This window comes from Grammomys surdaster, unplaced genomic scaffold (genome assembly GCF_004785775.1).
Source record: "Grammomys surdaster isolate TR1022 unplaced genomic scaffold, NIH_TR_1.0 126109, whole genome shotgun sequence".
Classification (NCBI taxonomy): Eukaryota; Metazoa; Chordata; class Mammalia; order Rodentia; family Muridae; genus Grammomys; species Grammomys surdaster.
Window position 1 is genome coordinate 3,316,015 of NW_021620917.1, and position 21,978 is coordinate 3,337,992.

The 21,978-nt window shown below is 47.5% G+C and overlaps 1 protein-coding gene across 1 annotated transcript in view; it reads right to left on the reverse strand.

The window, feature by feature from the left end:
• Sdk1 (sidekick cell adhesion molecule 1) overlaps positions 1-21,978 on the reverse strand; it is a 620,720-nt gene that overhangs the window by 151,166 nt on the left and 447,576 nt on the right. Inside the window, exons 19-21 of the mRNA XM_028756035.1 lie at positions 21,323-21,421; positions 13,347-13,538; positions 7,623-7,744 (exon numbers count right to left, since the gene is read on the reverse strand). Coding sequence (XP_028611868.1) covers positions 7,623-7,744; positions 13,347-13,538; positions 21,323-21,421 — 413 coding nt within the window. The remainder of the gene's footprint in view (positions 1-7,622; positions 7,745-13,346; positions 13,539-21,322; positions 21,422-21,978) is intronic.

Consider the following 21,978-nt stretch of genomic DNA (forward strand, 5'->3'; position numbering starts at 1 on the left):
AATCCCCCAGTGAGGGGCTGGGGTGTGGCTCAGTGGTAGAGCACCTGTCTAGAACCTCCCAGTGGTGGGCTAGGACCAAAAGCAAAGATTCTGGAAGATTCATTAAGAGTTCCAATACACTCAAATTGAGAAGCTCTGTAGGATATGAGTGTCCGATAATTTTCAAAACTCTTAAAATCACAAAAATTATATCTATAGCTGAAGGTAACCAGTGGGGTGGAAAAGCTGAGTATGTTTGTATCCTGGGATCAGACCTTGTTACTCCAAGGAGTAACAAGAGATGGCTTTGTCTTGGCACAGCACAGAGAACCTGGAGGGGCCTTTGTGTGAGGCCTGGGTAGGGTTGGGGTAAGGATGAAGGTAGGAGGTGGGTGAGGGTGGGGGGTGGTGCTCTGTGTAGCATTCTTGCATTCTCTTTATACCTTCTAATGTGTTTTCCAATGGGAAATCAATAACAGCAACTAAAACTTGTTATTGGCATATACTAAATATCTAAAACTATATATATATAATTTATATATATAAATTATATTTTATATAATTCTTTCTATATATAACACACACATATGTATGTATGTATGTATGTATGTATGTATGTATGTATGTATGTATGTATGTATTTTGATCTTACTTATCCTCCATTGATATCTCTTGGCTACCTTCCCTCTTCCATGGATTTCCTTCTTTATCTCAATGGTTACACTACTGAAGAAAAGAATCCTTCCTTCTTTCTCTCCTTCCCTTCCTCAGGAGCTATTAAATGTGTGTGTGTGTGTGTGTGATAAACCCCTCACTCCTCCATGATATGGAAGGTTAAGGAGCCCAGTCCTGTGCACTTACTGTGCAGGCAATCTCAGCTGCTGGGAGTTCCCGGTACAAAGGTCATTGCCAGAAAGGCAGCCTTCACTGCAGAGACTTATAAATGGTTACAGCATAGGTAATGTTTTAAGAGATGGCTTTGGACTGACTATTAGGCAGCCTCAGAGATGCAGAGTCAGGATCCATGGGCCAGGGACTTGGTCTATTCGTGGGTAACAAGTCCCAGAGCTCCCTTGCTGGGGCACCCAGAGTGGCAGGGACAGATGAAAGGTGTAGCCACTGATCTTAAAAGCTGAGTTCAACGTGCAGCCAGGAAAAATTAAGCTCAAAGGAAAACAACCTCAGGGCCAGTGAGATGGTTCAGCAGGGCTTGTGGTCAAGCCTAATGAGCTGGGTTCCATCACTGGGACCCACAGGGGAGAGGAAGAACTGACTCTAGCAAGTTGTCCTTTGACCTTCACATATGTGCTGTGACATGTGCACACCTACCTGCCCCAACACACGAAATAAAATGCAAAATAATAATAAGAACAAGGAGAAAATGCCCTAGCAAACCAGGATTGGAAAACAATTGTCTTAACACAGAAAAACCAGCTATAAAAAAGAGGGACACCCTCCATAAATGTCATTTTTGATAATAAAACCTTAAAGAATTTCTTTAAAGTTAGGAATAAGAAAGATGGTCTCCCATCACTGCTTCAATTTAGTATGATAAAGGAGCTGAGCTCTCTCAGAAAGGCTGCAAAAGGAAATGAAACAGACAAAGAAGGCTGGTGTGGTGCAGAGGACCTGCAACCCCAGCTACATGGAAGGTTAAAGCGGGAGCATCAAGAGTTCAAGGCTAGGCTTGGCTATAGCATGAGTTCAAATCCAGGCTGGGAAGCTTAAAGAGACCTTGTCTCAAAATATAAATAATAAAAAAGCTAGGTATGTGGCTCAGTGGTACAGTTAAGTGGCAGTTAGGGGCTTGGGGTATGGCTCAGTGGTAGATCGTCTGCCTACCATGCACAGTTTCTTACGTATCCCAGCAGTAAATATTTTTAAAAAGGAATAAAGAAAGAAGGATGGATGGAAAGAAGAAAGGAAGGGATGAAGGTAGGCAGGGAGGAAGTAAGGAAGTAAGGAAGGAAGGAAGGAAGGAAGGAAGGAAGGAAGGAAGGAAGGAAGGGAAAGCTCATAAATACATGCAAGTGCTTATGAGAATAGAAGTGGGGGCAGAAGACTGGGTAGGGCTCCTTCAGAACATACAAATTGGGAAAGCCTTGCTACCTATCCAGAAGCATGCAAGAGAAGACTCAGAAACTGTCCTTAATTTTATTCCTGGAACCTACGCACAAGGTGTCGCGCACAGCTGAGGATTCTAGGCTGATGCTAGACTAAAAGCATCCAGATAAAACAGGGAGATTATTCAGTCTAAAGTCATCACAGGGGACAAAGCAGTGGAAGAGAGTCAGTGAGGTTAGAGCAGAGTACAAGGAGAGTCCAAGGCTGAAGAGGGTCAGTGAGGTTAGACCAGAGTACAAGGAGAGTCCAAACCTGAAGACAAGCCACTTGGCTGTGGCTGACTTTGAAGATGGGAAGATACCCAACAGGACCTTCAGCCGTTAGAATCACCCTGCTGACAAATAGCTTCCCACATACCAAACCTCAGGCTCCTCGGGAACCTCCAAACCCCAGGAACTGATTTCTATCTTCACAACAATGATCACAGAATCAGCTCCTTGCTAGAGTCTCTGGAAGGAGAGCTACCCTATGGACACCATGCATTATCCATGAAACCCACACTAGACTTGTGACCTTCGGAACTCTAATAGCACACAGGTTTGTTCTGGGGAGACCAGATAAACTGCAGGAGAGGATGGCGAGAGCCACCAGGAAATGTACAGATGTGCGGTAACTGTCACTGAAGGAAGGGAAGAGGCCACATTCCACAGAAGAAAGGTGATACAAATATGTAGACTTATTTCTGTTGTCAAAGATAAGAACAGAGGGCAGGGGTAGTAGCTATTCAGTTGCAACCTGAGTTGCAAGTAAAAAAGACCCAGGCATGGCTGATGTGCACTTATAATCTGTGTTTGGGAATTGACAAGAGGATCCCCAGGGCTGGCTGGCCAGCTAGCCTAGACTGTTTGGTGAGCCCCAAGCCAATAAGAGACTCTGTTCCAAGACCCAGGTGTACAGTATCAGAGGAGCAAGAGCTGAGGTTGACCTCTGACCACTACATGAATATGTACACATGTGCAAGTAAAAAAGACCCAGGCATGGCTGATGTGCACTTATAATCTGTGTTTGGGAATTGGAGACAAGAGGATCCCCAGGGCTGGCTGGGATCCCCAGGTGCACACATATATGCACCTGCACATGCATGAGCACATACACACAAAGGACAGACCAGAATTCAAGTAGGCATGGTATCCATGGGGCAGGTGAGAAAAACTAGACTTCCTAGTAGATCACTTTTCTATAGCTTTGACTCTACAGCAATGTAAATGGTTACACACTTGTAATAATGAAAATGGTTACAAAGTGAAAATAATCTTAAAAAGCGCCAGCAATTTCTCTCAGGTGAAATGAGTTTTTCACAGAAAGTAACTGCTAATAAGCAAGACAAAAGAACACAATATCTGAAATGGATGTGTCTAGTTTTATATAAGTTGATGACGAAAGCACAGAAAGAAAGAATGCTATTGGTTGATTGCTTTTTTAAAGCTCAGCATTTTGGCTGTGATTATAGGAGAGAATTAAATCCAAGGACAAACACTTACATTGCATTCGGTAGTCTTGTTGATTACTTTGTTGGAATCACAGTTTTACATTCAATATAATAGTCAGGCAAAGAAAATAAGAACATTGGGGCTTCTGAAAAATTAATTTTAGTATAAGGCAAATTTAGTATAAGATATAAATTTAAGGATAGCGATTGAAACTGAAAATATCACTGTGACCTTTTAGTGTTAAAAAAAATAAAACAAAATAAAACACCATTGTTCCAGGGGCTGGGGGATAGCTCAGTGGTTAAGAGCACTGGATATTCTTCCAGAGGACTCAGGTTCAGTTTCCAGGACACACATGATGGCTCACACTGTTTGTAATTCCAGTTCTAGTTGATCTGATGTCCTCTTTTGTTTTCCATGAACACCAGGTATGCATGGTACATAAATATGTATATAGGAAAAACACTCATGAACATAATATAAGTAAATATAACAAAAAATGTAATATAATGTATGTCCTCTTCTGACCTGAAAAATCTAGAAGCAATGAGCTCCTTGAGTTCATTGAATGTTACCTGAGACTACTTGAAGCCTATGTAGGAACAGCTCATATGGGCTTGGAGCAGGAAGGCACCATGTCCTGGAACACCATGTACTACCAGAAAATCAAATGACCTCATGTCAGGAGACTTAGTTCACAAAGGGATAAGGATGGGTGAATTTAGGGCTTAACGAATAACAATGGGGGTAAAGGAGATAAACACCCCTGCGGGTGAGGTGCTTACCACACAAGCACAAGAACCAGAGTTTGAATCATCAGAGCATACATAAAGCTAGATATGGTAGTATATGTCCATAATCCCTGTGTTCCGATGAACAGATAAGAGGAAGAAGCAGAAGACTCCCAGAAGCTCAGGAGCAAACTCACTTGGTCTATACAACCCTCAAGAGATACTGTCTCACACAAGGTGACAGTGAAGATTAACACCTCACACCTTTCTCTAACTTCTATATGTGCACCATGGCACTGGTTAATAGAGCAATGAGTCTACCTGTGTAGTTGGAAATTTTCCCTGCAAGTTGGGAGGAGATAAGGTGGGAGGAGTAAGGAAAGAAAGAGGAGTAAGGGGAGGAAGAAGAAGGAGGAAGACGAGGAGAGAAGGGGCAGAGATGTAGTGCCATGGATGACCACGCATGTACCAAGAAAATTCCTGGGTAACAACTTATATATGGGTTAGTTAATTGGGAAACACCTCCAATTGTCTGGGCATATTAGTATTGAACATTATCAAACTTATAAAGCCTTTGGATAATCTAAACAGTTGAGTCTCATTTATACTGGACCCGTGTGGATGACAGGATGGTCTGGGAGCAGCCCAACCTTGTGGAGACAGTGTGGAAGATTGGTGGAGCCATCTCCCATGCTGGTGTCTTGTGGTTGGCAGGGCCAGTGTCTATGGCCACCTGAGCTGGCAGCCTGAGCCTAGTGGTGGCGAGAATACACCATCACTGCTCCTAGCCACAGGCCTAGGCTAGTCAGGAACATGGCGGCTGATTAAGAAAAGCCAGATTGAATGCCAATGGTTTAAATAATTACTTCAACATACCTGGAACACATTGAATACAAAATCATATGCTTTCAGAGTTGTTGCAATGGTCAGAAAGAGATAGGACACACATAAAAAGAAAGTAAATCTGTTTAACACTGGAAGAAGTATGCAATGCCTTACTTTGATAATTTATAGGTGAAAGAAAAGAGAGCTAAGTGGTTTTCTGTCTTCCTGGCTTTAGGGTACCTAAACAATGTGGGGGATAAGAGCAAGGGCTTTTCTTCAAAGTTCCAGAGATAGAATGAGTAAAGGTTGAGAGAATGAGAAAATTACCATTCTGAATGTCCAAAGACAATTCAGGTAAAAGACCATGCATGAATAAGTCCATTAGAGAAAACATCAATGTGGGAAATAACAGAGTAGTGATCATGGACCAGGCAGCTCATTCCTATCTGGTGCTCTATTGAGACACTATGCTCTTGTTCTATCTCAACATTCTCAGAACACCAAGGGTATGCTGAGGATGCAGGAAGGGGGGAAGAAAGGAAAGAAAGAAAGAAAGAAAGAAAGAAAGAAGACAGAAAGAAGAGAAGGAGACCTATCTTATCATGGTTTTGTGATGAATTTCTGGTTTAAAGGACACGGGGGGACAGAAGAGTGCTAAGTGGTGCCACTAGAAGGAATCATGCAGGGGCCTGTCCAGGGCCTAGGTGTTGTCAGCTGGGCATGGCACTGGGAAAAAGGGCAGTCAACGCTTGAACAAAAAAGATACATGATCTATGGTGACAGGAGAAAACAAGTGGCTGCCAGTGGATGAGGAGAAATGAGAGGTAAAGAAACAAAGAATATAAGAATTTTTCAAGAAACAACAGATGTGTTCTTAGTGCTTGCTCAGCTACTAAGACCAATAAACACTGAGCTGTGACAATTAGTTTTCCACAGGCACATTTTTCTTCTAAGAGTTTCAAAGTCTGCTTCCTATCATCATTTTTGTTGTATTAACTGGGAGTTTTTTCTTTCTGTCTTTTTTTTAAGATATAAAATACAGATAACTCTTATTTTTTTTTTCAAGGAAATAGTCTCAGTCCCAGAGATGGATTACCTCCATCTAGATTGTTTACACTGTAGGGATTGTACAGAGATTTACAGAAAGGTGGGCTTGGTGAAACTTTTGCACATGTATGCATAAGATTCACTTCCTAATTCACAGCCAATTCCCAAAAGAGATTTCTCCTACCCAGTGCAAGAACAGTAATGGATCACCAGGAACTAATCGCATAGGAGCTACTTCCAAACTTTGCCACACACTGCTTGCAATTTGGCTCTTTATCTTTTTCTCCATTATCAGAATATGGAACTGGTAGAATGAGTGGTACTTGTCCATGGCAGCAGATCCTATCCACATAGGAGCTACTTCCAAACTTTGCCACACACTGCTTGTAATTTGGCTCTTTATCTTTTTCTCCATTAACAGAATATGGAACTGGTAGAATGAGTGGTACTTGTCCATGGCAGCAGATCCTATCCACATCGCCCTCCTACATGTCCAAGCCCTCCCATGCTTGTTATAGCCCTTGGTACTACATTGAGTCTTTCCCATGGCCCATCCTGGGACCAATTTGATAGATATTTCCATTACTTCTTAATGGTCTGTGCTGTTTCCAGACACACCTGAAGAAGGAGATGCTGACATGCAGGAATCTTTCCTTCCACAACACAGGCTACCACTTGATCCTCCATGCCCAGAACAGCACCTGGAGACAGAGCCTGCTCTAGAAAGGCCACTGAACCCATGATGCTCTTTGCCAGATAAGCCATACCAGTCTGGTAGCTAACTGTGTTGTAGAATTTAAAAACCAATCAGCTATGCTATCTCACTTGGGGCTTCACACTAAGATTTCAGTTATTCTCACTTCTCTGATCATCTGACAGGACCTTGGTTTTCTCATCTTTGCCTCCAGAGTCTGATGTTTTATTCCTGTCCCTGATCTTCCCCTCCAAGCTCAGTCCCTTTTACATTCTCCCCATCCCCCCCCCCCCAGAATCCCTCAAGCACCCGAGGAGTCACTCTACAAGCAATATCAACAATTCCCCCAAGAGCAGGTTTTTGTCATCTTTCTATTGGGGAGCAGCAGCTTCCAGGAGGTGGTGGTTAATATTGGTAACTTGACAGCATCTAGGATTACCTAGGAGACACACGTTTGGCCATGTCTGTGAGGGAGTTTCCAGATTGAGGTAGTTGAAGTAAGAAGACCCACTCTTAATATGGGCATCCCCATCCCACAGGCTGGGGTCCTGGACTGAATAACAAAAGAGAAAATGATCTGAATATCAGCAATCATCACTCTCTGCTTTCTGATTGTGGATTGTTATGTGACCAGTTGCTACTGCTCCTGCTTCCATGACTTCCCTGCCTTGATGGATGGTACCTGCTACTGTGAGCCAAGATAAACCTTCTTCCTTAAGCTTCTGTGTGTCAGGTATGTTGCCACAGCACTGAAAAAAAAGCAATGGACACACAAGGCCATGAGGCTCGTACCTGCCCCTCCACAATCCACCTGCAGATGGCCGTCTTCCCATCATAGCCGGGTCGGAACTGGAGCGTGGCTGAGCGAGGGCTGATGTTGGAAATGACCAGGTTGGATGGAGCACCAGGAAGGTCTAGAGGGGGATGAGAGAGGTGGGAAGAGGGTTAACTTTTGTCAAAGCTTAGGGAGAGTGCCAAGCATGTTAGGGAAGAAACAGCCTCAAAATGACTCTTTACTGCAAAAGGCACTTGTTTACCAAGCCAGGAGAGTGAGAAGCCCTGCAGCTTCCCCAGCAAGGCCTCCCAGCAGGGTCCTTCCTCTAACAGTGCCACCTGCTGTGCTCCAGGCCATCTGAAGTGGCATTAGAAGACTCCTGTCTCATTCATCTTTCAGCAGAACAGATAATTAATAGGCACTTATTGTGCAAAGAAAGACAAGGGAACATTATTACATCCTCCAGTTTCCTGCTCTGGCACCAAAAAAGGACTGTCTGACTCCTTTTCCCTGCTCCCATGATGGCCAGGAAGTCAGAGTTGAGGAAGGGATGGAAATCTGTAGGCCTTGGATGGGGTTTCCAAGACAACCAAAAGCAAGTAACAGTGCAGAACTCTTTCTTGGACTCAGTTATTCTGGAAATGACATAAGGTGGAAGGTGAGCCCCATCATCTGAAGTTTCCTGGCCTTAAGCCCACTCATACTCAGACACTAGTGGGCTGCTCTGTAGAGAGTCAGGCTTACTTGCAAGTTCAATGAAGTGTTTACAGTGAGAAATTCCCAAAAGGAAGATTTAGGTTAAAGAGAGAAGGGGGAAAATGTAGAGAAGAACTTCTCTAAAAAGTGAGAACAAAGGGCTGGATGTATACCTCAGCAGGTGGGGTTCACCTAGCACCCACAAAGCCCTTGGCTTGATCTCCAGCATGCAAGACCAGGCATGGCAGTGCACCTTTGTAATTCCAGTACTCAGGAGATAAAGGCAGAAGGTTATCCTTAGTTACATAGGAAGTTTGGGCCTAGCCTGGGATACATGAGACCTTATCTCAAAAAAAAAAAATCAAACAAATGGAAAAACGAAAAGGAGGCTGGGATGTAGCTCAGTGGTAGAACACTTGCCTAGCATGCACAAGGTCAGGGTTCCATCTCTAGAATCTAAGAGGAAGAAAGAAGGAGAGGGGGTTGAGTATGGGAGGGGAGAGATGGGGAGAGAGGGAAGAAGAGAGAAGGAAGGATTGAATGAAGAAAGAAAGAAAATAAGAAGAGAGGAAGGAAAGAAAATACGCTTGCTATCTTCAGGTTCTCGAGGGGAAGTGCCATAGCTTGCATTGCTGTGGTATTTGAAGGCAGGTCTTGACATGAGAAAAATAAAGCCCATTTGGTAACAGCTTGATATTGTCACAAGCAGGGTCTCTAGGATCTTAAGGGTCCTTCTGTATCTGACTTAATGAATTTGAAGCAGAAATGTTTAAAGCAAAGGACAAGTGACTCTTCTTTCTAGTCCTTGGCTCTCTGGATTCTTAAAAATGGCTCTTCAGTGTCTGATGGACAATAAACCTCTAGCTCAGCAAACAAAAGCCAGCTCCTTAGAAGGGCTCATCACTGCAGGAGGCCCTTCCTGCAGGACTCAGGGTGGTGCTCAGTATAGTCCTCCAGCCACAGGTGATCTGGCTTGAGCAGCATCTCAGCAGTCTCCCTTCACGGTGGCTCTCAGAAGCTCACTCATCTTCAGAAGCTAAAGATGCCTCCAGCTTCCTTCTGACTCTTCCACTGCAGTTCCCGGTGACATGTAGCCCAGAGACAGTGACGCTGGTTGTAGAGAGGCCTCCAGAGGTCATTCCCTGTCAGGGGTGGACAGTGTCCAGGCCACAAAACCTTGTAACTCACACTCCATGTGCAGCTTGCATTTTCCCTGGTGCAGGCTTCATTTTTAACATACAAAACAGTGCCCACATTAGGGCCAGTGCTATGAAAATATCATGTACTAATGATATTTTCAATCTGTGGTTGGGGCTGTAAGTGTTTTGGGTATCAGGGTAAGATCAGTGAGCATGCTGGGACGATGGATGAGTCTGGACAGTGCAGGCTGTACAAGCACGAGGAACAGGTTCAGATTCTCAGAAGGTAGGGTAATAGGCCAGTGGACGATCACCCTGCCCCTGACCTGTCCCTAAACCCAGGACGCAGGGCTAAAGGCCAAGCAATACTTCCAGCCACACTGTGCTTTTCAACTAGGTCACTGCACATGCTCCAAAGACGTTATAAGAGCCTGCACCTCCACCCAGCATTCTGCCAGGTCTGTTCCTTCTCAGGGGCAGCCACTACTCTGTGTTTCTCCGTCATAAATCTCTGGTGTGAGGATTGTTGTGTAGTGTGATTTTGTGGCATTCTTTGGCTCCTGATTGCCATTGTGATACCCTCTGGGCTGGAAAACCTGTTCACAGAACCCATCTAAAGCCAGGTATGGCAACCGACCCCTATAATCTCAGTTCTGGGGAAGCAGAGACAGAAGGATCCTGTGCTTTCTGGGCAGCCACTCTAGCCAGTCAGTGAGACCCAGGTTGAGTGGGAGATTCTGTCTTAAAATAAGATGAAATGAAATGAAAGAAGGCAACAGATGCTGGCCTCTGACCATCACATGCATATGTGCACATGGACCACACATAGAAGGAAAAAATATTGTAAGGAATCTTTTCGTTGGTAGAAGACTTAAACCGATACTGTCTTGCCTTAGTGTGATGACCTTACATGCTTATGGAATGGAGAAGTTATCCCCAAGCAAACTCACCTCACCTCCATGTACTAGTTCCTCTGGTAGGGCCTAACTCTCAGTGGCACGACAGGTGCCTGTAATTCTGGTACCCATGCCAGTGTCAGGGCCACTACCTTGTGAAATAGCCACTATCTGCAGGTGGGAAGAAATGGTTGGTCACACCTCCTTCTGCTGGTACAGACTAGGCCCACACTCAATGGAGCATCATCTCCGACTGGTAGCAGGGGAGGACACTCTGTGGGTTCAGCTGCTCCCTCAGTCTCCTCCTCTGTCTCCACACAAAATCTGGACTCAGAGGAAGTATGTTTAGAGTGACACCATAAGAAGAGCCGAAGATGGATGTATGGGACTCCTAGGGCTCCTGAGGGCTCCTGGGGTTCCTGGGTCTCCTGGGGGCTCCTGGTGGTTCCTGGGGTCTCCTGAGGGTTCCCGAGGGCTCCTGGGTCTCCTGGGGGCTCCTGAGGGCTCCTGGGTCTCCTGAGGGCTCCTGAGGGCTCCTGGGTCTCCTGGGGGCTCCTGAGGGCTCTTGAGGGCTCCTGAGGAACCCCTGAGTGACTCCTGATGGCTCCTGAGGTCTCTTGAGGGCTCCTGGGGGCTCCTGAGGGCTCCTGAGGGCTCCCGAGGGCTCCTGGGTCTCCTGGGGTCTCCTGAGGGCTCCTGGGTCTCCTGGGGGCTCCTGAGGGCTCCTGAGGGCTCCTGGGGTTTCTGAGGGTTCCTGGGGCTCCTGAGGACTCCTGGGAGCTCCTGAGTGCTCCTGGGGGCTATTGAGGTTTCCTGGGGGGATCTTGAGGGCTCCTGGGGCTCCTGAGGAATTCCTGAGGCCCCCTAACATTCCTGAGGCTGAGACTTCCGGGGTCTCCCGAGGGCTCCTTTCAGAGTACACATTTCATCTGCTTTACATCATCTTTAGATACATGTAGCTCTCTCCAGAACAATCAGGTTATGACACATGTAGACACATGTAGACACATGTAGCTCTCTCCAGAACAATCAGGTTATGACACATGTAGACACATGTAGACACATGTAGCTCTCTCCAGAACAATCAGGTTATGATACATGTAGACACATGTAGACACACATAGCTCTCTCCAGAACAATCAGGTTATGACACATGTAGACACATGTAGACACACGTAGCTCTCTCCAGAACAATCAGGTTATGAGACTGAACTGGAAGGCGGGGAGCAAATATGAATTCATTTCATGTGAGTTTTCTGGGCCTCTATGAATACAGTTGTCATAGTTTTCAAATAAGAAAAATTAACATGTGTGTACGCGTCTGTGTGTGTGGACATGAATGTGTATGTGTGCATGTGTGTGTGTGCACACACACTGTATACATGGTATACACACATGTAGTGTATGTGCCTATGATGTATGTGCATGTATACATGTAGGTGCACACACCTGTGCATGTACAAAACTCAGAGGAGGTCGTCACTGTGACTCTCTATCTTAGTCTTTTGAGACACAGTCTCTCACTGGACATAGAGCTAGGGGGGCAGCCATCAAGCCCCAGCCACCCTGTTTCCCTCTCATCCCTGTCAGTGCCGGGTCTACAAGCTTGACTGCAGCTACACCTGGCTTCTGATGAGGATGCTGTGATCCAAACTCAGGCCTTTCTGCGTATGCAGCAAGCATTCTTACCAGTGACTCATCTCCCCAGTCGTTCTCTGAGCATCTTTTAAATGGTAGGGGACTTGACAGCTATAATTGTAGGATTGAACCGGCAGACCTGTGACAACCTCCCATCCCTGCACGCACTGGTATTTGTGAGGTTTCAGAACACAACATCTCCATCTTAAACAGAAGCTTTAGAACTGAGAACAGGAGTTAGTGCTGGTTCTCTGGGGCTGAGCTAGGTGTATAGGAAGATCCTGTGAGTCTCAAAGGGACGCAACAGAAGGAGTGTCAGATATTTTCTCACTAACGAGCGGATTCTGCCACAGTGGCTAGCTGACCTCGGCCACCCACACCCTGCAGACCGCTCCCACTTTCATCATTGTGTCTACTATTTCTTTCTCAGATTTGTTATTTATGTATACGAGTGTTCTACCTCCACGCATGTGTGTGCTCTATGTGTATACCTGGTGCCCTCCGAGGTCAGAAAACAGTAGGATCCCTTAGAATTGGAGTTATAGTCAGCTGTGAGCCACCATGTGGGGACCCAGACATGGAATTTGGGTACTGTGCTAGAGCAACAAGTGCTATTAACTGCTGATCCATCTCCCTGGCCCTGCCTTCTCTTATTAAAACCCCCGTTCTTAATGCTTTGGAGGCTGGAGCTCTAAGCTTCATGGTCTTTGCTGTTTTTGAGATGGGGTCGAATGTAACCCAGGATGACTGTCAACTTACTGTATAGCCAAGGATGGCCTTGAACTCTGAATCCACCGGCCTTTACTGGGGGAACCCGTGCGTTATAGGTGTGCCTGGTTTGCATGTTCTGAGGATCAAACCCACAACCGTGTTCACATCTCCAGCCCCTCCTAGTCTTAATTTCAACATAATTTTCTTATTTCCCTTTCTCAAAGGCGTCTACCATCCATGTGGTCATTGGCTGTGGGCCTTAGAGCTCCAGCCTCCAAAGCGTTAAGAACGGGGGTTTTAATAAGAAAAGGCGGAGCTAGGGAGACGGATCAGCAGTTAATAGCACTTGTTGCTCTTGCACAGGATACAGGTTCCATTGGCTTGGGCTGTGGAGACCATGTTTTAGCTCCATGGAGACCACTCTTCTTCCTTTCAAGGCACGTCTTTTGTGCTCACATTCTGAGAGACACGCAAGTGAGATACTGGGGAAGGCGAGGGTGAGGGTGCATCAGAGTACTGTGGCTTCACACATCTCAGCAGGAGACTAAGCCCTGACCTTAGCTCTCAAGACACTTGGTGGCTTCTTCGTGGAGATGCTACCATATTGGGAGGGTCAGAGATTACAAGCACAGGCAAAGTGTGGGTGCCAAGATCCACTGACCTGGAGGTACTCCTGAAGAGATGGTGGATGATGTGATCAGGCCCACACCTGCAGCTGTCACGGCAGCCACATCAATGGTGTAGGTGGTGAGCGACGACAATCCTTGGATCTTGTACTCGTGGGTCGTGCTGTTGAGGGTGTGTGTGAGCCGAGAGTCATTTCTCCCGTACACCTCCCAGGAAATCTGATAGCCTGCAAGACAATGGAATAGCTGAGGCAGATGGGCCAGAAGTTACCCCTCCTCCCAGAAGAGCTCTGGGCCAGCAGGAGAGCATTCAGGCTCAGTGGTGAATGGAAGGAGGCCCAGGTTCTTCCTCTGTGTTCACCCAGAAGCCTCCACTGTGCCCTGTTCCTACCATAAGAAGTTCTGTAAGAATAGGTTTCTGGGACTGCAGGAGCTCACGCACAGACAAGAGAGTGGCAGGTATGATGGCCAGCCTGCAGTGCTCTGCTGAGCTCACACTTGTTGAATCAGGAGACCCAGTAGTGGTGTTCCTAGAGTCGCAAACTGCTGCTTTCATTAGCCGGTCTCCCGAGTATGGTGGCTCACTCTAGGGTCCCATCTCATGTGTAAAAACACTTCTATTGAGTGTGTATACATGCATGTGTGTGTGTATGTGTGTGTGCATGTGTGAGTGCATTATGCATGTATGAGTGTGTGCATGTGTGTGTGCATGTATGTAAATGTGTGTATGTGTGTGAATGTGTGTGTATGCATGTATGTGTGTGTACATGTGTGTGTGCACGTGTGTGTGTGTGTGTGCATGTGTGTGTGCATGTATGTGTGTGTGCAAGTTGGTGACTGATCGGCTGCTCATCCTGTTTTCCTTATACCTGCCCCACCTTTTCCCTCAGTTTTGCATTGCTTCAGAGCTTTGCCTTGCTCCTTACTGAAGATGTTATTTTCTAGAAAAAAAATTAATTTTCCTCCTAGTTTTCATCTCACTCTGGCAGGGCCTCCTGATCACAATTTATTTAGCCTTAGATTCTATCACGACTTGAGCTTAGAGAAAAAAAAGACCCAACTAGTGCTCGAGTCGACCCCTTCGGAGGGGAGCTGACGGGATTAGAGAACGCTTAAAGTGTCTTGTAAAGAGGGGACAGTGATGGAGAGAGCTCCTGGGTCCTCGGGCAAAGGAAAACTGCTGAGGATGCTGGCTCTTCCTTCTTCTCAGTCAATAAGCTCGGGGATATGGAAGCTCTAAGATGCATCTCAGCTCCCTTTTGCTCAGATGAAAGTCATAAATAAAGTTGGAAACTGCTCTTGCGGGTGAATGGAAACTTAGAGGATGGTGCCTGAGGACTTTAATATTTTGGAAAAAAATGTAATGTCAGAACTCACCCCTGCTCACTGTCCCCACAATCATAACACAGTGTGGTAACTACCAAGCACCTTCAGGGAGACTCAGACATGGGGGTGGGGGGTGAGTGGCTGGAATAGCAAGGCAAGAAAGACCAACAGAGGGATGCTGGCCATGGAGGCCTTGAGGTCACCGGGGCATCTGAATTCTACTGGCCAGTGGAGTAGGTCTCTGCCTCGGGCATATGGGCACCAAGCTTCCAACTCTGTGCAGGCTGCTCCCTCTCCTCACGGTGCTGGCAAGGACTACCCATGCCGCCTTGGGCTCCATCTCCACTCCATGCTCGCCCAGCACCAAGTCGTAGGCTCTCTCCACCCACTCCTTACACTGCAGTTCCCATGAATGATCCGAAGATCTGAGTACTCTGTTCAGCTTCCACGGATGGGTGCTAAGAGCTGAGTATCCTTATCAGTTCTTTCTTTATGGCTAATTTGAATTTGGGGGGAGTATAACAATAAAAATGCTACTTCTGTCATTTGTGATGGCTGATTTTGATTGTCAGTTTGATAAGCTCTAGAATCTCCTAGGAGACAAGCCTTCAGGCATGCCTTGAGATTACATTTACTGAGGTGGGAAGACCCACCCTAAATGTAGGTGGCTCTCTCTCATGGGCTGCGGCCTGGGACTGAATACAAAAGGGAGAAAGCGAGCTGAACCCCAGCTGTCATTTGGCTTTGCTTCCTGACTGCGGACGCAGTGTGAGCAGCCACCTCTGGCTGAGTCCCTCCAACTAGAAGCCACATTTGTTTATTGCTAGGCATTTGGTCCCAGCAATGAGAAAACTATCCAATGTAGCACCAGACAATGTGCAGTAATGCTTCTACTTTTCCTTGTATTATTTTATTTTATTTTTGGTGGTGGTGGTGGTGGGGGTAGGGTCCCACTCTGTCCCAGCCTGGCCTCAAACTCACAGAGATTCACTTAACTCTGCCTCCCTAGTGCTAGGATTGAAACTGTATGCCACCATGCCTAGTTTTCTCGTTGTGCGATGACACTCTTCCAGGAGAAGGTCAGCATAAGGGCATCCTACACTAGCGTTGTGAGGAGGGGCGATGGGCGCTAGGACACAAGAGGCCATGTGATCCTGTGTGGAGCAGGGAGAGCCACGGCTCCATGTGGCTGAGGCAAAAGGAGGAGAGTTTGTCTCAAAGTATGTCCCCAGCATTTCACCTGGGCTAAGTCATGCAACCCATAGGACACACACTTGACAATGAGATACTGTTATCTTCACTTTACAAAGAAGAAAGAAATAAGGGAGCCCCAGGTACTTGCTAGAAAACAATAGCCCTGGTCCAGGGCTGTCATCTCTGTCTGTCTGGCTCTGGTAGGTTTTGTCTGATTAACCTCTAAACAGCATGGGCTTCTGAGTCACTCTGAAGGCCTGGGAGGAGAAGTCTTTGTGGAATGCTGCCACCTTGCCTGCCAGGAAATTCTATTTGTTTAAAAGCTGTTCTTTAGCAAAATTTACCAAACACGGTATCTTGTTCGTCATGTCAACCTGGAGCCAAAACACAGCAATTCCAGTATCTTCAGTAAGCACGCTGCTACTGGCATCTGCTAGAGTCCAAATGGATCACACTGTTTGCTCAACTCGTTACAGAGACAAATGCACACCAAGTGGACAACTGAAGGGCTTGCTCTTGGGCTGGGGCTCAGTTGATGAAGGGCTTGCCTTGAAAGCACCATGACCTAAGTTTGATCCCCAGAATGCACATTTAAAAAGCCAGGTGTGGTAGCTTATGCTTGCAATGCCGATGCTGGGACGGTGCAGACAGCCAGATCCCTCGGGCACGACGGCCTGCCAGCCTTGCCAAGGTGCTGAGTACCCGGCCAAGTCTCAAAGGCAAGATGTGTAGTGATTGGGGATTGTCAATGCCTGAGGTTGACTTCTAGCTTTTATCTGGCACTCACATCTGCACACATGTACCTCCCTGCCCCCACCCCGGCACACCACACACACACACACACACACACACACACACACACACACACACACACGGCCTGCTCTGGAGGACTTCTGATGAACGGTGTCATGGGATATTGCCACAGGGCAGAGCAGTGGACATTTGGTGTGTAGGAATGCCCCCCTCCTTTTACACACAGCCTCGGAGATGTGTATGGTGCATGCCGGCAGCTCTGGCCAGCAAGTGCTTCATCTAAATGCAGCTGTGGCAGAAGGGAGCGAGCAAGGAGTTGCCTAGAGCCAGCATTCCCAGCCACTTCCAACTGTGCTTCCTACCTGCTAGGAATGGCCCTGCTAACTGAGACTAACGACCACAGTAGCTTCAGAAATAATTTTCTGTTGATCTGGAGTAAATTCTCTACAAGAGAGTAGTGCATCCAATCACAGACTGTCTGTCTGCATCCTGGCCCTCATAAATCAGAGTTTACAGGGGAGAGTGGGAGATACTGCAATTTACAGCAAGGGCACAATGGGCAATTTACTCAGGCAGGTGCTCGGCCGCCCTCGCTGGAAGCTTCCTTCTTATTTGACCACAAAATAAAATGGAGGTATGGAATGGGGGTGGTCACTGAGGGTCAGGCTGATAAAGCATCATTTCCGACAGACACCCCACCATAAAGGTCACATTGCCACAAACAAACCTTTAGCTGCAAGTGTCTCCTGCGGCCCCCTTTCAGCAGTGGGTAGTTTTATATGCATGATGTCTTTGAAGGAGGGGAGGCTCAGAAGGCCAGGTTTGTCTGCAGTCCCCCCCCCTTTGGTGTGTATGTGTGTGTGTACGTGCGTGCGTGCGTGTGTGTGTGTGTGTGTGTGTATTTCTATCTTAAGTTTTAAGATAGCACGTCTTATTGAACCCAGAGTTTACCTTTTCTGTGAGGTCTCCACTTCCTTGGTGCTGGGAACGTTAAGTCTGCTCTGTGCACCCGACTTTTTACATGGGCTCTGAGGAGTCGGGTCGGCACGCATGCGCTTTACTAACCGGGTTTGCACGCATGCGTTTCACTGACCGGACGATCTCCTTCACCACAGTGTTGACCTTCTCGGGGTGTATAGGCTTGTTCTAGGGAAGACTCATGACTTGGGGGGTGGTGTCTACCAACAGACAAGGCATGGAGTACGAAGTGAATAGCACTGGATGTAGGTGTCCCGGGGGACAATGAGGGCCCAATGGCATCCAGCTAATGACACTCATTAGCTCTCGATCTGTGAGAGCTTCCCCTCCATAGTGCTTCTCAGAACAGCAGGCATCGGCCCCAGCTTCTGTGTGCACAGGTTTTTAAAGAGTGGGCAGGAGTGGAGAGAAGCACAGGCCAGACAGTGAGGAGCGAGCCACTCTGGTCCTGATATGAAGGGCAGAGTCTGCCTGAAGCTCTGACTAACAGTGGGGGCGGCCCGTTCATTCAGCCGAGGCCACAGTGGAAGCCGGCCAGCAGAATCCAACTGGGAAACATCTGAGCTCTGAGGGTCTGGCTCCATCATAAACACTAGGCAGCCGCCTGCGACTACAGGTATTTGTTTAAATAAAGTATGAAAATGAGTTCATTAGGCGCCATTAGCTGGCGAGAGCAGATGATCATAAATTGGAGGTCCTGGCAAGTAGCTTTCAGCCATGGAATGCTGGCGCAGCTCCACTGGTCTCCCCCCCAGGGTAGAAGGTCAGAAGGAAGGGAGTAGGAGCTCAGGAGAGGTGGGGGTGGATCTGGGATGGGGAAGCCCTTCTGGGTTAAGATGCCTACCAAAGGGTCTTGGCCAGTTTCTAGAACGCAATAGATGCCCTGGACCAGTGGGACTGCCTGCCCCTCTCACTCTTCAGCCCGATTTTCAGAATCAGTGATGAGAAAGGCTCTGATTCAGTCCCCACATGGGTCCTGGGGATCTGAGCTAGACAGACATCCTTTCTGGGGCTGTAGAGATGGCTTGGTCAGGGAAGTGCTTGCTCTGTCAGCATGAGGGTTTGAGTTCAGTCCCCAGGATCCACGTAAAAAGTGTGGATTCTGTTTTGAAGTCTAGTGCTAGGGAGGAGGCTCCAAGCCAATGAGAGACCTGTTTTTAAAAATCCAGGGTGGACTGTGCTTGAGGAAAGACACCTGAAGATGTTTCCAGGCCTCAACACACACACACACACACACACACACACACACATGAACAGCCTCTTTCTCACATATCCACACACTCACTCATACACACATGCACACTCTCCACTCATCCACATATGTGCACATGCACACTACACATACATGCATGTACATACACACACTTCCCACAGAGCTCTTATTACATGGATGTACCATCATCTCTCTGTTTCCATTTGTTTCTACCTCTGACATAAAGCTATACTGACCTTCACCAGGTCTCTGCTGCCTACCGAGTCCCTGTCTATTGCACCCTGGGTTTACCTCCTTTGCTCCAGGCTTGAGGAAGATTATTTGCATGTTCTGTATTTGTTCTTTTGCATAGGGGAGCACCATCCACAGCAGATCTGGGCTCTGATGTCTCACCCCAGTAGGAACCATCTCTGGTTCCGGAGGGAGCATACTGTCCAGTTCAGGCAGAATCAGGTAGATACATGCATGCAGCTTAGTCAACGGCTGGGGTCTGAGGTGGGTTAGTTCCAAGGCTCTGTGTGATCTGAGAAGCACTGTGAGGGGCTCTGGGGTACAGCATCTTGAGTAGTGTCTTGGCTGGTTGCCAGGATCACTGCTGAGAACTCAGTGGCAGTGATCCTGTTGCAGTGACAGTCTGACATATCCCTTGGCCAAGCCTACGTCATGAGCCAGTTTCAGAAAGTTGTTTTGTGATCACAGAGCACTGTACAATTGGATACACCTTACTTTGGACAGGGCTGTGGCTACAAAAAGACAGAGGACATGGGCCAACTCTGAAGGGAGGATGCAAGTAGCTGAACCCAATGGGGATCCAGGGACCGAGCAGCTCGGTGGTGCCCAGGAGGTGGCCAGAGCACATGGCACAGATGCTTCTCTTCCACTTTGTATACATTAAATGTGTATACAGATGTTCACGTAGCTATGTACATGTGGCCAGAAGACAACTGGAGTGTTAAGAAAGGTCTCTTGCTGGCTACAATCTAGCCAATTAGCTAGGCGGGCTGGCCAGAAATCCCTAAGGACCTGCTTGTCTCTGCGTCTCCAACACTGAGGTTACAAGTACTTGTTCCACACCTGGCTTTTTAAAACATGTTCTGGGAATTGAACTCAGGTCCTCACTGAGTCAGCTCCCGGCCCCATTTGTGTTGTCACTACATGTGTTATTTTCACATTTTGGGGGCACACATACAGAAGTCATTGGGAGTTACATACAGGGCTGCTAGGTGTTTCTTTGGCCCTGGACTTGGAGAAGCCAACTGCGGGCTGTGGTAGGGAAAAGGGACCTTCCAGATAGATCAGGAATACGTTTGCACCTTACTCCCAGTACATGATGACACAGAGAAGGGAAAGTGGCTACCAGGGCCACTGCTGAGCTGTGTGATCACAGGGTCCCAGTGTTGTAGAGGTGGAGCAGCACGGGGTATGTTCAGAGCAGCCACTGGCATTGCTCTGAACGCTCACACAAGGCGGGGCTCATAGCACAGTCTGGCTTACAACCACAGAACACCTCTCAGCACAGCATGGAATGTCTGCTCAGTTCTCAGACACAACAACATAAGTTCCTTCAGCAACTTTTGGGAAATCAGGGGATTACTTACTTCCTAGCATGGGGAGGTCCCAGTGACAATCCATAGTGACATTGTAAACAGTCTTGTGATGACCCTGGTGCAGGTGGCATATACTCCTTTAATCCTAGCACTTGGGAGACAGAGGCAGGCAGATTTCTGAGTTCAAGGCCAGCCTGGTCTACAGAGTGAGTTCCAGGACAGCCAGGGCTACACAGAGAAACCTGTTTTGAAAAACCAAAACCAAAACAAAAAAGAGTCTTGTGGAAGAAAGTGAGCTGTTCCCCAACACCCTGCCCTGTGGGGAGGGGGTTATTGTCAAGGGACAGCCCATGCACAGTTTACCTTGAGCTTGAGACTTAGGGGCCAAGGATTCCTTTGAGCCTGAGGCTCTTTATCCCCAGCCTTTGCTTAGCCTTAGATTTCCCACTCCGGGCTTCGCAGGGCAGGGACAGAATATGGGATTTGGAGCCAGAGGAGTTCAGGGCTTTGCAACCCATGACAGAAGGTGGAGAGTGGAGATGTGAGCGCTGTAGTCACTGCCTTACTGGGAGGTCATTAGAAACTGACCTGCACGCACACAGTAGGTATGTTTGCTGAAGACAGAATCTACCAGCCTCAGTTTCCTTACCTGTAACATGGCTAGAATATTAATACACTTCCACATTGCTCTAAGAACTGAGGTAAATGCATGAGGAAAGGCATCTAAAACCAATGGTATCTCGTTGCCCAAAGAGAACTCTGCAGTGTCTGAAGCAGGGGATGAACTTCCAGCTCTGAGGCTGCTGTCTACACAAGGAGATAACCACGCCTCCCTGAAGCCCCCACCATCAGGGTCATGGCCATTGTTCAGCCAGGGAGATTCATCAGCCACTCCCAGGAGGCCTGGGTCCACTCTTAGCAGCTCTGTTTGACATGAAGGCCACCCCTTCTTGTTAGGACACACTTCCTGTTTTCCCATTCCAGAGTAAGGGCTGCTTACCCATAATGATGCCATTTCTCTCCAGGGGCTCCTGCCAGCTGACCTTGAGAGAGGTGTCCAGAATCTCCGTGAAGCTCAGGTGCCCCACAGCTCCCGGTTCTACCAATTAAAAATAAAGAGGTCTGTTAACACTAGAGCCTGGAGCCCTTTGATCAGACCTGTGTGGACAGCTTTAGCTACAGAAAGGAAGTGTTGAGACAGGGCCAGCAGAAGCCTGTAGGAAAGAAACACCAGGAGGTGCGCAGACTGTACTAAGGGCCAGGTGCTGGGGCGAGCTCTCTGTTCTTGAGTGTGTTACTTTGCTGGCTGCATGCAGACAAGCAAGGAGGTGAGAAAAGTAGCCACAGGATCTTCAGACACAGCTTCTGCCTTTCTCTCTGATCCAATCCAGTAAAATAATCTGCCTGGTTAGACTGAAAAAAAAAATCAGTTGCTTGGTAGACTATCACTTCTTTAGAATCCTCCATTAAGTAGTTGGGGTATGACTCCATAATAGAGTAACCTGCCTAGACTCCCCCAGTGAGGGGCTGGGGTATGGCTCAGTGGTAGAGCTCCTGCCTAGAATCCCCCAGTGAGGGGCTGGGGTGTGGCTCAGTGGTAGAGCCCCTGCCTAGAATCCCCCAGTGAGGGGCTGGGGTGTGGCTCAGTGGTAGAGC